This window comes from Sebastes fasciatus, chromosome 12 (assembly GCF_043250625.1).
Source record: "Sebastes fasciatus isolate fSebFas1 chromosome 12, fSebFas1.pri, whole genome shotgun sequence".
NCBI classification, from domain to species: domain Eukaryota; kingdom Metazoa; phylum Chordata; class Actinopteri; order Perciformes; family Sebastidae; genus Sebastes; species Sebastes fasciatus.
The window spans coordinates 381,795-399,452 of record NC_133806.1 but is presented as its reverse complement, the minus strand read 5'-3'; the positions used below and the strand labels follow the sequence as shown (position 1 = coordinate 399,452).

The 17,658-nt window shown below is 42.6% G+C and overlaps 1 protein-coding gene and 1 long non-coding RNA gene across 3 annotated transcripts; one reads left to right on the top strand and one right to left on the bottom strand.

Annotated features, from left to right (window-relative positions):
• Nucleotides 1–4,327: 4,327 nt before the first annotated feature.
• Nucleotides 4,328–12,835, bottom strand: cmc1 (C-x(9)-C motif containing 1). 2 transcript variants are annotated; one of them, XM_074652477.1, is made up of 4 exons: nt 12,675–12,835; nt 10,482–10,571; nt 5,257–5,347; nt 4,328–5,079 (listed from the first exon to the last, which is right to left on the bottom strand). In XM_074652477.1, the coding sequence occupies exons 1-4, from the start codon at nt 12,718–12,720 to the stop codon at nt 4,959–4,961; spliced, it is 348 nt and encodes a 115-aa protein (XP_074508578.1). In that variant the 5' UTR covers nt 12,721–12,835; the 3' UTR covers nt 4,328–4,958. The 2 variants fall into 2 exon arrangements, with proteins under 2 accessions (XP_074508578.1, XP_074508576.1); XM_074652475.1 differs by lacking the exon at nt 12,675–12,835 and adding an exon at nt 12,621–12,654.
• LOC141778295 (uncharacterized) lies at nt 6,084–6,709 on the top strand. Its single transcript, XR_012596042.1, has 5 exons — nt 6,084–6,168; nt 6,257–6,280; nt 6,321–6,344; nt 6,409–6,517; nt 6,568–6,709. It is a non-coding gene; the product is annotated as an uncharacterized LOC141778295 (long non-coding RNA).
• Nucleotides 12,836–17,658: the final 4,823 nt, after the last annotated feature.

Genomic DNA, 17,658 nt, shown 5'->3' with positions numbered 1-17,658 from the left:
TAAAGTCAACTCCAGATGTACCAAAAGTTCTGAACCATCCTCATCTGATTATATGATATTATTATAGACATTATTTTATGTTCCATGTGTTGGGCTGTGAAAACAAGATGTCTTTTTCTTATCTTGGTGAGAGCTCTCGACTAGTAGAAATGTTCTGTTGCCTCAGAAGAGCAGAAATATGAAAACATCAGTGGCTGCTAACTAAATAAGAACAAATCAAAAATAAGGACATCTGTTCATAATTGATATCGCTTCCTGCAGGAGGCCCAACAGAACAATACTGGACATCACAAGGCATCCATACTATCTATATACATATAAATAAATATAAATATGTAGATATATATAAATAATACTATCGCTGAAACTATTAAAGGTCACCTATTATGCAAAATGCACTTTTCCATGTCTTTTAAACATCAGTATCTGTCCCCAGTGTGTCTCCAGGTCTGTCCCCAGTGTGTCTCCAGGTCTGTCCCCAGTGTGTCTCCGGGTCTGTCCCCAGTGTGTCTCCGGGTCTGTCCCCAGTGTGTCTCCAGGTCTGTCCCCAGTGTGTCTCCAGGTCACCATAGTAACATAAAAGACCATCCTCTCTCTTTTTCTCCTGCTCCGTTTGTCCGGAAATGGGTGTTGAAAGACGCTGCGCAGCTTTTCCTTCTCTTCTGACGTCATTAGAGAAATGCAAGCCATGTAAGGGTTTCCTGGTGGAACCAGAGCGAACGTCCAGCTAGCCGACCCCGCCTCACACTCTCAACCGAACTATGAGCAAAGTAGCTCCTACTGTTTGTTCTGCTGGTTCTTGCAGACTGTCTTCATGTACTCCCATCATCTAAATATAATATGTTCTTTCACAAACGCTTTCTGTAATTACACTGTTTAAACAGATGATATTTATATATTATATATATTTGATGTCATGCATGTAGCAGAGTACAGGTAGTAAATAGTGACTGTAAGCAACACAACACATTTCTGTTTCACAGTCAAACTTTATTTGAGTAGACATCACAATATTAATTATTCACAGCATTTGTAATCATCCCACCTGTTAGTTATGTTGACATGGTACAGGAGAAAGTCTTCAGCTCCGGTAAACTAAGCTCCGGTAAACTACGGTAAACTAAGCTCCGGTGGTCTGTAGTCATGGTAACACAGAGACAGCTTCTACAGTAACTAATATACCATTACTCTGATCTTCCATACATTTATCAGGTGTCTTTTACCAGAAATAATGAACTGACCACTGTTTCACATCTTCTATTTTCCACCCTGATGGTCGCTGTGTTTACACACCGTCTCATAGCGGTAGCATGTAGCAGCTGTCTGTTCTCCTCTGGGATGATTCTGTCGGTCATTTCTCACAGATGGATCTGTAAAGACAGACGTAAAACAGAGTGTATGTTTACGGTTTACAGAGTTGATGCATGAGGTAAACACTGAGCTAACCAACAGAGATATAAACAGCATTATTTACCTGAGAGAAACCGTCAGGAGAACCTGGAGTCTGGACCGCAGATGTTCATCATGTGTCGCCGATTTCTGATCAGATTCCTCCGGTAACGTGCGCTGGGTGAAGTTTCTGGTTTATGAACTTTAAAGTAGTTTATAAACTCTTCCTAGCTGTTTCTCCCTCCAGTCAGACCTCCAGGTAGCTCTCTCTCTCCCTCCAGTCAGACCTACAGGTAGCTCTCTCTCTCCCTCCAGTCAGACCTACAGGTAGCTCTCTCTCTCCCTCCAGTCAGACCTACAGGTAGCTCTCTCTCCCTCCAGTCAGACCTACAGGTAGACCTACAGGTAGCTCTCTCTCCCTCCAGTCAGACCTACAGGTAGACCTACAGGTAGCTCTCTCTCCCTCCAGTCAGAGCTCCAGGTAGCTCTCTCTCTCCCTCCAGTCAGACCTACAGGTAGCTCTCTCTCTCTCTCCAGTCAGACCTCCAGGTAGCTCTCTCTCTCCCTCCAGTCAGACCTCCAGGTAGCTCTCTCTCTCTCTCCAGTCAGACCTCCAGGTAGCTCTCTCTCTCCCTCCAGTCAGACCTCCAGGTAGCTCTCTCTCCCTCCAGTCAGACCTACAGGTAGCTCTCTCTCTCCCTCCAGTCAGACCTCCAGGTAGCTCTCTCTCCCTCCAGTCAGACCTACAGGTAGACCTACAGGTAGCTCTCTCTCTCCCTCCAGTCAGACCTCCAGGTAGCTCTCTCTCTCCCTCCAGTCAACCTACAGGTAGCTCTCTCTCCCTCCAGTCAGACCTACAGGTAGCTCTCTCTCTCCCTCCAGTCAGACCTCCAGGTAGCTCTCTCTCTCTCTCCAGTCAGACCTCCAGGTAGCTCTCTCTCTCTCTCCAGTCAGACCTCCAGGTAGCTCTCTCTCTCTCTCCAGTCAGACCTCCAGGTAGCTCTCTCTCTCTCTCCAGTCAGACCTACAGGTAGCTCTCTCTCTCTCTCCAGTCAGACCTCCAGGTAGACCTACAGGTAGCTCTCTCTCCCTCCAGTCAGACCTGCAGGTAGACCTACAGGTAGCTCTCTCTCCCTCCAGTCAGACCTACAGGTAGCTCTCTCTCTCTCTCTCTCCAGTCAGACCTCCAGGTAGCTCTCTCTCTCTCTCCAGTCAGACCTGCAGGTAGCTCTCTCTCTCCCTCCAGTCAGACCTACAGGTAGCTCTCTCTCTCCCTCCAGTCAGACCTCCAGGTAGCTCTCTCTCTCCCTCCAGTCAGACCTACAGGTAGCTCTCTCTCTCTCTCCAGTCAGACCTGCAGGTAGCTCTCTCTCTCCCTCCAGTCAGACCTACAGGTAGCTCTCTCTCTCCCTCCAGTCAGACCTACAGGTAGCTCTCTCTCTCTCTCCAGTCAGACCTCCAGGTAGCTCTCTCTCTCTCTCCAGTCAGACCTGCAGGTAGCTCTCTCTCTCCCTCCAGTCAGACCTACAGGTAGCTCTCTCTCTCCCTCCAGTCAGACCTACAGGTAGCTCTCTCTCTCCCTCCAGGTAGACCTACAGGTAGCTCTCTCTCCCTCCAGTCAGACCTACAGGTAGCTCTCTCTCTCTCTCTCCAGTCAGACCTGCAGGTAGCTCTCTCTCTCCCTCCAGTCAGACCTACAGGTAGCTCTCTCTCTCCCTCCAGTCAGACCTACAGGTAGCTCTCTCTCTCCCTCCAGTCAGACCTACAGGTAGCTCTCTCTCTCTCTCCAGTCAGACCTGCAGGTAGCTCTCTCTCTCTCTCCAGTCAGACCTGCAGGTAGACCTACAGGTAGCTCTCTCTCTCTCCAGTCAGACCTCCAGGTAGCTCTCTCTCTCTCTCCAGTCAGACCTCCAGGTAGCTCTCTCTCTCTCTCCAGTCAGACCTACAGGTAGCTCTCTCTCTCTCTCCAGTCAGACCTCCAGGTAGCTCTCTCTCTCCCTCCAGTCAGACCTACAGGTAGCTCTCTCTCTCTCTCCAGTCAGACCTACAGGTAGCTCCCTCTCTCCCTCCAGTCAGACCTACAGGTAGACCTACAGGTAGCTCTCTCTCTCCCTCCAGTCAGACCTACAGGTAGACCTACAGGTAGCTCTCTCTCTCCCTCCAGTCAGACCTACAGGTAGCTCTCTCTCTCCCTCCAGTCAGACCTACAGGTAGACCTACAGGTAGCTCTCTCTCCCTCCAGTCAGAGCTCCAGGTAGCTCTCTCTCTCTCTCCCTCCAGTCAGACCTACAGGTAGACCTACAGGTAGCTCTCTCTCCCTCCAGTCAGACCTACAGGTAGACCTACAGGTAGCTCTCTCTCTCCCTCCAGTCAGACCTACAGGTAGCTCTCTCTCTCCCTCCAGTCAGACCTACAGGTAGCTCTCTCTCTCCGGGGGAGAGGGAGAGTGACGCTGTGTTGAGGACGTTTGATTGACAGAAACGCTGACCAATCAGAGCAGAGTGGGAGGAGACAGGCTGTGAATCAGCCTCTGAGCTGGTATATTCAGGCTGGCAGTATGAGAAGGATAAAGGGTTTTTTGAACATTGCAGCATGTAAACATGTTCTAGTGCAACATTAAAATACATCTATGAACCTGGAAATGAGCATAATATGAGACCTTTAATATATCAACCAGCTGATCTTCATATTTTATCTACCGATGGTTCGTGTCATGAGTATCCATTCAAAATGGGAACCGACTACCTCACTGCCTTGTTTACGACTAAATGTGCTGCATATTGATGTTTTTAATAATCTCAAATGTAAATATAAATACGAAGGCCAACCAGCAGCTGTGGAGTCACTTCAGCCGTCACAGTCAACCAATGTTAAAGTTGATCTCCAACAAAACACATTGATGAACAGTTGATGTTTAGTCTGATTGACCACACGGATACACACTTTAATATCTTTATTTACAAGGTCACATGATCACATGGTTCAATGCTCGCTGAGATGTCACAGGTCTCTTACATTCACTGTACAAGCGTCTTTTAGAAGTGAGTTTCTGTTAACAAAGGAGGCCTTCCTCTCCACCGAGCTGTCGGGCCGAGCGAAGGCAACAAACCAGACTCTTCATCACCACATGTCATTAACAGAAACACACTACAGACAGTGTTCAGCACATTGTGAGCATCCCTCAGTTCACGCTGAAGCTCTGCTGTCTAATGAACTCCTTCATCAGGTTCAGGTTCAGGATGTGACTGTATGATCAGAGCTTTCTGTGTATTCGATTAATCAATGAGCTCATTGGTTAACGTAATATATAAACGCTGCTGGTTCAATCCAATGAGGAAGATAATTCTGCTCATCTGATGGACAACATGTTGCAAATATACAGAACAAAAACTGCCATCACACCAAACTAACATCACTACCGTCCCTCCCTCCACAGATGGAAATCAAAAGCAGGCTTGTTGTGTCTTTAAGAGTACTAAACTGGGCCAGATGACCATGTGTCCTGGTTCTGAACGCTCCGAGTCTTCAGCTTCAGAAGGAGGGCAGTAGTTCGGGTGTCCTGGTGTTGATTACATGCTTGTCGGGAGTTTCTGCTTCCTGCTCTTGGTGGCGACCCCCGTCCTCTGAAACTCCAGCTTCTCCTGGATGTACTCCTGCTTACACTGCTCAAAGAACACCGGGTCCCTGTAGCTGGAGGAGGACAGAAGGGACAGGAGTCATTTCACAGGACTCATGCAGGCTCAGAGGACTCACTGGATGCTGATTAGGGACAACAGTGAGGCTGAGAGGACGGGTACAGTAGTAGAGGATGAGGGTGCAGTAACACACCTCACTGGGCGTCCTGTTGCAGAGGAAATAAATACTCACTGGATCGTCAGACATTCCTTCAGCGCCGCGTTCTGCTCCCGACACTTAAACACCATCAAGAAACCCGAATCCTTACAGCAGTGGTTGAAGGCTGGAGGAGAGAGGAGGAGAGAGGAGGATAGAGGGAGGACAGAGGGAGGATGGAGGAGAGGATGGAGGAGAGGGAGGATGGAGGTGGAGGGAGGTGAAGGGAGGTGAAGGGAGGAGGAGAGAGGAGGAGAGAGGGAGGGAGGATGGAGGGAGGTGGAGGAAAGGTGGAGAGGAGGAGAGGAGGAGAGAGGGAGGGGGAGGAGAGGTTCATTAAACGTTTACAGACCAGGTGGTGTTTTAATTTCCGTTGGTAGAACGTTGTAGAAACGTTCCAGAAAGGTTTTCCTTGTTACTGAACCGACATGGTGAAACACTGACGGACTGTAGGACCTCTGCAGATGATTGACAGATTGTAAAGATATAAGATATAAAATCCAGTTTAAAAGGCACAAAGTGTCTTATTTCAAACCAGTACTCATACAGAACACCTGAGACAGTTTAACTGTTTAACCTCCGTTACAGGTCGGTGTCCTCTGACCCGTCCAGCCACTGTCCCGACACAGGCTGCCGTGGACAGTTGGAAAACAACTAGTAGAACAAAGTGAGCACTAAATCTACAGATCGTCAAATGATCACACAGAAGCTTTCATCAGGATGCAGATGTGACAAAAAGCCAACGGCAAAACCAATTTAGAGAAGCAGAACAGTGCGACTAATCTAATCAGGCGATGCCTCGTCCCCGTCCCCGTTTCCAGTAGTCCGCAATGATTTATACGTGGAAGAAGTTACAAACAGTCCCTCTAAACGATGTCATCGGGAAAATGACTATTTCAATTGAGACTTTTTTTCTCCCATATGTTGGATGTGAGGATCCAGACGCAGGTCTACGGGTCTACAGGTCTACTGGTCTGCAGGTCTACGGGTCTACGGGTCTACGGGTCCACGGGTCCACGGGTCCACGGGTCTACAGGTCTACTGGTCTGCAGGTCTACGGGTCTACGGGTCCACGGGTCTACGGGTCTACGGGTCTACAGGTCTACAGGTCTACTGGTCTGCAGGTCTACGGGTCTACGGGTCCACACGTCTACGGGTCTACGGGTCTACGGGTCTACGGTTCCACAGGTCTACGGGTTTAATGAATTCAATTTACAACCGAGGAACTTTCTGCAAATCAAAGCAAACATACCAGAAGCCAAGCGGCTGCTCTCTGAGTGTGGGGGTTGTTTAAATGGTTGAATCTGAAAGACGTGTGAGAGGACTGATATGAAAGACGTGTGAGAGGACTGATATGAAAGACGTGTGAGAGGACTGATATGAAAGACGTGTGAGAGGACTGATATGAATCATCAATGCAAAAGGAAAAAATCCCGTCAAGATAAACTAAAGTGTAAAGATGTTGTGTCCAGGTCAGTAGCAGCTGTCAGGTTCAACAACAGAACAACCGAGGGGTGTTAAGAGACACATCTGCAGAGACAGATCACACAGGAAAACATGCTACCAGATAAAAGACACACATGCAGGAGCTGAGAGCAGACACAGACTCAGAGTGGAGAGAGAGGGCGGACACGGAGGTGTGAAAACGAGTGGGACGAGAAGCTAGTAATGTGAGGGGGGTTTCCACTACCCACACAGCCGCTGTCTGTCCCATCACCCATCACCTCAGGCTGCATGTGCACCGGCTCCCCGCGTGAGCAGCACGCACCGGGCTCTCACCGGCTGCCATCACATTCCACCAAACCACACAACCTCGGCATTATCCGGCCCATGTGTTGCTGCAGCGCACGGCGGCGCCTCCATGCACACCGAGTGGCAACCGGGGTCATGCCAACCGGCCTCGCTTCACTTCAAACACATTCAACAAGAAGAGAGGGGGGACAGTTCAGCCAAGAAGAGTCACAACATGAAAAGAGACGCGTTAGAAGACAGTCCACAGAGAGACGCGTTAGAAGACAGTCCACAGAGAGGCTGGTTAGAAGACAGTCCACAGAGAGACGGGTTAGAAGACAGTCCACAGAGAGGCTGGTTAGAAGACAGTCCACAGAGAGGCTGGTTAGAAGACAGTCCACAGAGAGGCTGGTTAGAAGACAGTCCACAGAGAGACGGGTTAGAAGACAGTCCACAGAGAGACGGGTTAGAAGACAGTCCACAGAGAGACGGGTTAGAAGACAGTCCACAGAGAGACGGGTTAGAAGACAGTCCACAGAGAGACGGGTTAGAAGACAGTCCACAGAGAGACGGGTTAGAAGACAGTCCACAGAGAGACGGGTTAGAAGACAGTCCACAGAGAGACGGGTTAGAAGACAGTCCACAGAGAAACGGGTTAGAAGACAGTCCACAGAGAGACTGGTTAGAAGACAGTCCACAGAGAGACGGGTTAGAAGACAGTCCACAGAGAGACGGGTTAGAAGACAGTCCACAGAGAGGCTGGTTAGAAGACAGTCCACAGAGAGACTGGTTAGAAGACAGTCCACAGAGACTGGTTAGAAGACAGTCCACAGAGAAACGCGTTAGAAGACAGTCCACAGAGAGACTGGTTAGAAGACAGTCCACAGAGAGACGGGTTAGAAGACAGTCCACAGAGAGACTGGTTAGAAGACAGTCCACAGAGAGACGGGTTAGAAGACAGTCCACAGAGAGACGGGTTAGAAGACAGTCCACAGAGAGACGGGTTAGAAGACAGTCCACAGAGAGACTGGTTAGAAGACAGTCCACAGAGAGACGGGTTAGAAGACAGTCCACAGAGAGACGGGTTAGAAGACAGTCCACAGAGAGACGGGTTAGAAGACAGTCCACAGAGAGACGGGTTAGAAGACAGTCCACAGAGAGACGGGTTAGAAGACAGTCCACAGAGAGACGGGTTAGAAGACAGTCCACAGAGAGACGGGTTAGAAGACAGTCCACAGAGAGACGGGTTAGAAGACAGTCCACAGAGAGACGGGTTAGAAGACAGTCCACAGAGAGACGGGTTAGAAGACAGTCCACAGAGAGACGGGTTAGAAGACAGTCCACAGAGAGACGGGTTAGAAGACAGTCCACAGAGAGACGGGTTAGAAGACAGTCCACAGAGAGACGGGTTAGAAGACAGTCCACAGAGAGACTGGTTAGAAGACAGTCCACAGAGAGACGGGTTAGAAGACAGTCCACAGAGAGACTGGTTAGAAGACAGTCCACAGAGAGACGGGTTAGAAGACAGTCCACAGAGAGACGGGTTAGAAGACAGTCCACAGAGAGACGGGTTAGAAGACAGTCCACAGAGAGACGGGTTAGAAGACAGTCCACAGAGAGACGGGTTAGAAGACAGTCCACAGAGAGACGGGTTAGAAGACAGTCCACAGAGAGACGGGTTAGAAGACAGTCCACGGAGGGAAGATATTAAAACCAAGCCTCCAACCAAACAGTTCAGCATCAGTTACCATGGCGATCTACCCAGCATCAGTTACCATGGTGATCTACCCCGGTAAGAAGCGATCCTCCGTCGTAGGACTGAAAACCCTGAAGGGTTAACCCTGAAGTTACCTCACTAACCCCTGATCCTGCTTCGTAGTCCAGACCTCTGGAGTCATGTTTTCTGTTACATGCTTAATACATGCTATGTATTAAATATAGCTGTGGAGTCACACATACTCAGACACAACGTGTGAACAACAGGTATGATACTCCAGCCTGAAGGGAAATGAAACTATAAATAACAAAACATTAATAAACCTGATGTTCCAATGATGTAAAGATTCAGGGGGTTTTATAACACGCTGTGTGGATACTGGGCACTTCTTTGTTTTATGTTCTTCCAAGATCTACAATTTCTAATAATTTCTCTGCAGACTATAAAGTAGACTGACCTGGAGGGAGGCAGGATCCTGTTGAGATGCTTAACTGTGATGAGAACTGAATATTAGTAGTTGAAATAAGAATAACAATGGGCCACTAAATGAATTATCCAGTATAATAAGGCTTTGGGAGTACGACTTCCTAACCTTAAATAAACCAGTAGTATTGTATGAAGGTTCATTTGTTTTACCTTTTCTTAAACTAAAGAAAATACAAGCACTTTCAGTCTGCAGGGGTTTAGCAAATACACCCCTTAAAGGACTCACACAGAGGAACGTCATAAACTGGATGTTTAAATATAGAACTGATCCAGTAGCGTGCATGTCATTCAGCAGGTAGTTACACGAAGGATAGAAAGACAAAGAGAGAGTGTCGTGCTTTGACGACCTTTCTGCTGTCGATAACGTGACAGTATTTGGTTTTGTGTACAATCATTATTCTATTACAGGATGCACTCAGTTGCCAGTTTATTAGGCACACCGAGCTAAACTAATTTATATAATACAACAGCCCAACTCTAAATGCAACCTTCATGAAGCTCATAATGTTGAGTTGTGCTTTTAGACAGGTGTGGACAGGTGTGGACAGGTGTGGACAGGTGTGGACAGGTGTGGACTCAACTTTGAGGTCATGTTGGGGGCTGTAGTTTACGGTGCTGTTGACCTGCATCACGTTAAACTGAGAGGTGTTTCTGTTCTTATTGAACACCAGATATATTTAATTATAGTATTGTTTGTGTACCTGTGAAGCCAGTGGTGTGACCATCACTGTTCAGTAAAGATTAATACTGATTCACCTTTTATCACAGCAGAGGTGTTGACCTGTCGTAGCAGGATAACAGGTACAGGTGATTTCATTAATGATTGCTCACATCCAATAAGCCATCCTAGTGAGCTGGTAAGGACCAGGAACGCCTCACCATGAAATGAATGCAGACTTAATTAATATCATTAAATACACTTGTGCTTTTCCTGCTATGACATGTCAAGATGTGTGCTGGGAAAAGAACTACATACCTATTGACTTTATAATTATGGACTTCGATGGGACAGCCGTACACGTTTCTGTAAAAAATCTTTATAGAATTGTCTTGCAGGGCATCGATTTAACCAGGGTGCTACTAAAATAATTAATAATTAATCAGATAGAATCATACTTCAGAGTTTATTTGTAGATGGAACGTCTGAATGTTAAACCAAACACAAGAGAAGAATGCCTGTGGTCCTGCTTTTATAAACGCATTTCTTATCTGACTATGACGTTGGACTTTTGGTTTTTATATATATATATATATATATATATATATATATATAAATATATAAATATATAAATATATGTATATAATATGTTTATAGAGATTCACACACCTTCAACCTTCTCCGAGCAGCGCAGCTTGGCTTTCTCCCTCATCATTTTGGGGATCAGGACATCTGTCTCCACATGTCTCAGCTGGACCTCTGAGAGAGCAACAGACAGATACACAGGTAAACCATCAGATCCACAGGTAAACAGGTAAACCATCAGATCCACAGGTAAACAGGTAAAACCATCAGATACACAGGTAAACCATCAGATCCACAGGTAAACAGGTAAACCATCAGATACACAGGTAAACAGGTAAACCATCAGATACACAGGTAAACAGGTAAAACCATCAGATACACAGGTAAACCATCAGATACACAGGTAAACAGGTAAAACCATCAGATACACAGGTAAACAGGTAAAACCATCAGATACACAGGTAAACAGGTAAACCATCAGATACACAGGTAAACAGGTAAACCATCAGATACACAGGTAAACAGGTAAACCATCAGATACACAGGTAAACAGGTAAACCATCAGATACACAGGTAAACAGGTAAACCATCAGATCCACAGGTAAACGGGTAAACCATCAGATACACAGGTAAACCATCAGATCCACAGGTAAACCATCAGATACACAGGTAAACAGGTCAGCAGCAGCATTAGCCCAAGATTAGTGTAACACTGAGGTAACATTGAGGTAACACTGAGGTAACATTGAGGTAACACTGAGGTAACACTGAGGTAACATTGAGGTAACACTGAGGTGACATTGAGGTGACACTGAGGTGACACTGAGGTAACACTGAGGTGACATTGAGGTGACACTGAGGTAACACTGAGGTAACACTGAGGTAACATTGAGGTAACACTGAGGTAACATTGAGGTAACACTGAGGTAACACTGAGGTGACATTGAGGTGACACTGAGGTAACACTGAGGTAACACTGAGGTAAAATTGAGGTGACACTGAGGTGACACTGAGGTGACACTGAGGTAACATTGAGGTAACACTGAGGTAACATTGAGGTAACACTGAGCTAACATTGAGGTAACACTGAGGTAACACTGAGGTAACATTGAGGTAACACTGAGGTAACATTGAGGTAACACTGAGGTAACATTGAGGTAACACTGAGGTAACATTGAGGTAACACTGAGGTAACATTGAGGTAACATTGAGGTAACACTGAGGTAACACTGAGGTAACATTGAGGTAACACTGAGGTAACACTGAGGTAACACTGAGGTAACACTGAGGTAACACTGAGGTAACACTGAGGTGACACTGAGGTAACATTGAGGTAACACTGAGGTAAAATTGAGGTAACACTGAGGTGACACTGAGGTGACACTGAGGTAACATTGAGGTAACACTGAGGTAACATTGAGGTAACACTGAGGTAACATTGAGGTAACATTGAGGTAACATTGAGGTAACACTGAGGTAACATTGAGGTAACACTGAGCTAACATTGAGGTAACATTGAGGTAACACTGAGCTAACATTGAGGTAACATTGAGGTAACACTGAGGTAACATTGAGGTAACATTGAGGTAACACTGAGGTAACACTGAGGTAACATTGAGGTAACACTGAGCTAACATTGAGGTAACATTGAGGTAACACTGAGGTAACATTGAGGTAACACTGAGCTAACATTGAGGTAACATTGAGGTAACACTGAGGTAACACTGAGGTAACATTGAGGTAACACTGAGGTAACACTGAGGTAACATTGAGGTAACACTGAGGTAACACTGAGGTAACATTGAGGTAACACTGAGCTAACATTGAGGTAACATTGAGGTAACACTGAGGTAACATTGAGGTAACACTGAGGTAACACTGAGGTAACATTGAGGTAACACTGAGGTAACATTGAGGTAACACTGAGGTAACACTGAGGTAACACTGAGGTAACACTGAGGTAACATTGAGGTAACACTGAGGTGATGGAGACATGAAGAATCCTCCATCAGCACAGACTCACTACTTTACTGTATTCATGCAGCTAACTGAGTTAGCTCAGCTACACAGCTCTAGGGTTAGCTAGCCGTGTAGCGTTAGCTCAGCTAGCTGTGTGGAGAGTTCTCTGACGTCAGAGCCGTCAGTCCCAGAGCAGCACACTGTCTGTATATATAATACCTGCTGTACCTGCTCTAGCTGAGCTAGCTGTGTTACCTGTGTTACCTGTGTTGCCTGCTGTAGCTGTGCTAGCTGTGCTAGCTGAGTTAGCTGCTGTACCTGCTGTAGCTGCTGTAGCTGTGCTAGCTGAGTTAGCTGCCTCCATTCTGATGATGATCTTCACAGCAGCGTTTCACAGCCACTGTGACCTGTAGAGATGTGACCCGGATGTATAGAGAATACTTCCGGTGACGTGTTTAGGCTGCTAAGAAACTACAAATCCCAGAATACACTACGGTTCATCTCTGTTCAGAGACTCTGATGCTGTTACCCTTTATATTAACATTCATAACCCATAATACCACAATACTACACCCATAATACTACAATACTACACCCATAATACTACAATACTACACCCATAATACTATAATACTACACCCATAATACTACAATACTACACCCATAATACTATAATACTACACCCATAATACTACAATACTACACCCATAATACTACAATACTACACCCATAATACCACAATACTACACCCATAATACTACAATACTACACCCATAATACTACAATACTACACCCATAATACTACAATACTACACCCATAATACTACAATACTACACCCATAATACTACAATACTACACCCATAATACTACAATACTACACCCATAATACTATAATACTACACCCATAATACCACAATACTACACCCATAATACTACAATACTACACCCATAATACTATAATACTACACCCATAATACCACAATACTACACCCATAATACTACAATACTACACCCATAATACTATAATACTACACCCATAATACTACAATACTACACCCATAATACTATAATACTACACCCATAATACCACAATACTACACCCATAATACTACAATACTACACCCATAATACTACAATACTACAACCATAATACTATAATACTACACCCATAATACTACAATACTACACCCATAATACTACAATACTACACCCATAATACTACAATACTACACCATAATACTACAATACTACACCCATAATACCACAATACTACACCCATAATACTACAATACTACACCCATAATACTACAATACTACACCCATAATACTATAATAACTACACCCATAATACTACAATACTACACCCATAATACTATAATACTACACCCATAATACCACAATACTACACCCATAATACTACAATACTACACCCATAATACCACAATACTACACCCATAATACTACAATACTACACCCATAATACTACAATACTACACCCATAATACTACAATACTACACCCATAATACTACAATACTACACCCATAATACCACAATACTACACCCATAATACTACAATACTACACCCATAATACTGTAATACTACACCCATAATACTATATACTACACCCATAATACTACAATACTACACCCAATAATACTACAATACTACACCCATAATACTACACCCATAATACTATAATACTACACCATAATACTATAATACTACACCCATAATACTACAATACTACACCCATAATACCACAATACTACACCCATAATACTATAATACTACACCCATAATACTACAATACTACACCCATAATACTACAATACTACACCCATAATACCACAATATTACACCTAATACCACAATACAACCCATAATACTATAATACTACACCATAATACTACAATACTACACCCATAATACCACAATACTACACCCATAATACCACAATACTACACCCATAATACTATAATACTACACCCATAATACTACAATACTACACCCATAATACCACAATACTACACCCATAATACCACAATACTACACCCATAATACCACAATACTACACCCATAATACTATTACACCATAATACTACAATATCAAACACATAATACCACAATACTACACCCATAATACTATAATACTACACCCATAATACTATAATACTACACCCATAATACCACAATATCAAACCCATAATACCACAATACTACACCCATAATACTATAATACTACACCCATAATACCACAATATCAAACCCATAATACCACAATACTACACCCATAATACTACAATACTAAAACATTTATACACCCATAATACTACAATACTACACCCATAATACTACAATACTACACCCATAATACCACAATACTACACCCATAATACCACAATACTACACCCATAATACTATAATACTACACCCATAATACCACAATACTACACCCATAATACTACAATACTACACCCATAATACCACAATACTACACCCATAATACTATAATACTACACCCATAATACTACAATACTACACCCATAATACTACAATACTACACCCATAATACCACAATACTACACCCATAATACTATAATACTACACCCATAATACTACAATACTACACCCATAATACTACACCCATAATACTACAATACTACACCCATAATACTACACCCATAATACTATAATACTACACCCATAATACTACAATACTACACCCATAATACTATAATACTACATCCATAATACTACAATACTACACCCATAATACTACACCCATAATACTATAATACTACACCCATAATACTACAATACTACACCCATAATACCACAATACTACACCCATAATACTACAATACTACACCCACAATACTACACCCATAATACTACAATACTACACCCATAATACTACACCCATAATACTATAATACTACACCCATAATACTACAATACTACACCCATAATACTATAATACTACAATACTACACCCATAATACTACAATACCACACCCATAATACTACACCCATAATACTATAATACTACACCCATAATACTACAATACTACACCATAATACTATAATACTACACCCATAATACCACAATACTACACCCATAATACTACAATACTACACCCATAATACCACAATACTACACCCATAATACCACAATACTACACCCATAATACTACAATACTACACCCATAATACTACAATACTACACCCATAATACCACAATACTACACCCATAATACTACAATACTACATCCATAATACTATAATACTACACCCATAATACTATAATACTACACCCATAATACTACAATACTACACCCATAATACTACAATACTACACCCATAATACTACAATACTACACCCATAATACTACACCCATAATACTATAATACTACACCCATAATACTATAATACTACACCCATAATACTACAATACTACACCCATAATACCACAATACTACACCCATAATACTATAATACTACACCCATAATACTACAATACTACATCCATAATACTACAATACTACACCCATAATACCACAATACTACACCATAATACCACAATACTACACCCATAATACTATAATACTACACCCATAATACTACAATACTACACCCATAATACCTACAATATTACACCATAATACCACAATACTACACCCATAATACTATAATACTACACCCATAATACTACAATACTACACCCATAATACCACAATACTACACCCATAATACCACAATACTACACCCATAATACTATAATACTACACCCATAATACTACAATACTACACCCATAATACCACAATACTACACCCATAATACCACAATACTACACCCATAATACCACAATACTACACCCATAATACTATAATACTACACCCATAATACCACAATATCAAACACATAATACCACAATACTACACCCATAATACTATAATACTACACCCATAATACTATAATACTACACCCATAATACCACAATACTACAACCCATAATACCACAATACTACACCCATAATACTATAATACTACACCCATAATACCACAATATCAAACCCATAATACCACAATACTACACCCATAATACTATAATACTACACCCATAATACTACAATACTACACCCATAATACTACAATACTACACCCATAATACCACAATACTACACCCATAATACCACAATACTACACCCATAATACTATAATACTACACCCATAATACCACAATACTACACCCATAATACTACAATACTACACCCATAATACCACAATACTACACCCATAATACTATAATACTACACCCATAATACTACAATACTACACCCATAATACTACAATACTACACCCATAATACCACAATACTACACCCATAATACTATAATACTACACCCATAATACTACAATACTACACCCATAATACTACACCCATAATACTACAATACTACACCCATAATACTACACCCATAATACTATAATACTACACCCATAATACTACAATACTACACCCATAATACTATAATACTACATCCATAATACTACAATACTACACCCATAATACTACACCCATAATACTATAATACTACACCCATAATACTACAATACTACACCCATAATACCACAATACTACACCCATAATACTACAATACTACACCCACAATACTACACCCATAATACTACAATACTACACCCATAATACTACACCCATAATACTATAATACTACACCCATAATACTACAATACTACACCCATAATACTATAATACTACAATACTACACCCATAATACTACAATACCACACCCATAATACTACACCCATAATACTATAATACTACACCCATAATACTACAATACTACACCCATAATACTATAATACTACACCCATAATACCACAATACTACACCCATAATACTACAATACTACACCCATAATACCACAATACTACACCCATAATACCACAATACTACACCCATAATACTACAATACTACACCCATAATACTACAATACTACACCCATAATACCACAATACTACACCCATAATACTACAATACTACATCCATAATACTATAATACTACACCCATAATACTATAATACTACACCCATAATACTACAATACTACACCCATAATACTACAATACTACACCCATAATACTACAATACTACACCCATAATACTACACCCATAATACTATAATACTACACCCATAATACTATAATACTACACCCATAATACTACAATACTACACCCATAATACCACAATACTACACCCATAATACTATAATAC

Bases quoted from the DNA above. Each gene is read 5' to 3' on its own strand.
- cmc1 (XM_074652477.1), bottom strand. From the start codon at position 12,720: ATGGAGGCAGCTAACTCAGCTAGCACAGCTACAGCAGCTACAGCAG. The intron at 5,348-10,481 runs GTGTGTGAATCT...TCTCTCCTCCAG, and splicing joins CTGCTCGGAGAAGGTTGAAG to CCTTCAACCACTGCTGTAAG. The intron at 5,080-5,256 runs GTGAGTATTTAT...GTCCTCCTCCAG, and splicing joins AAGGAATGTCTGACGATCCA to CTACAGGGACCCGGTGTTCT.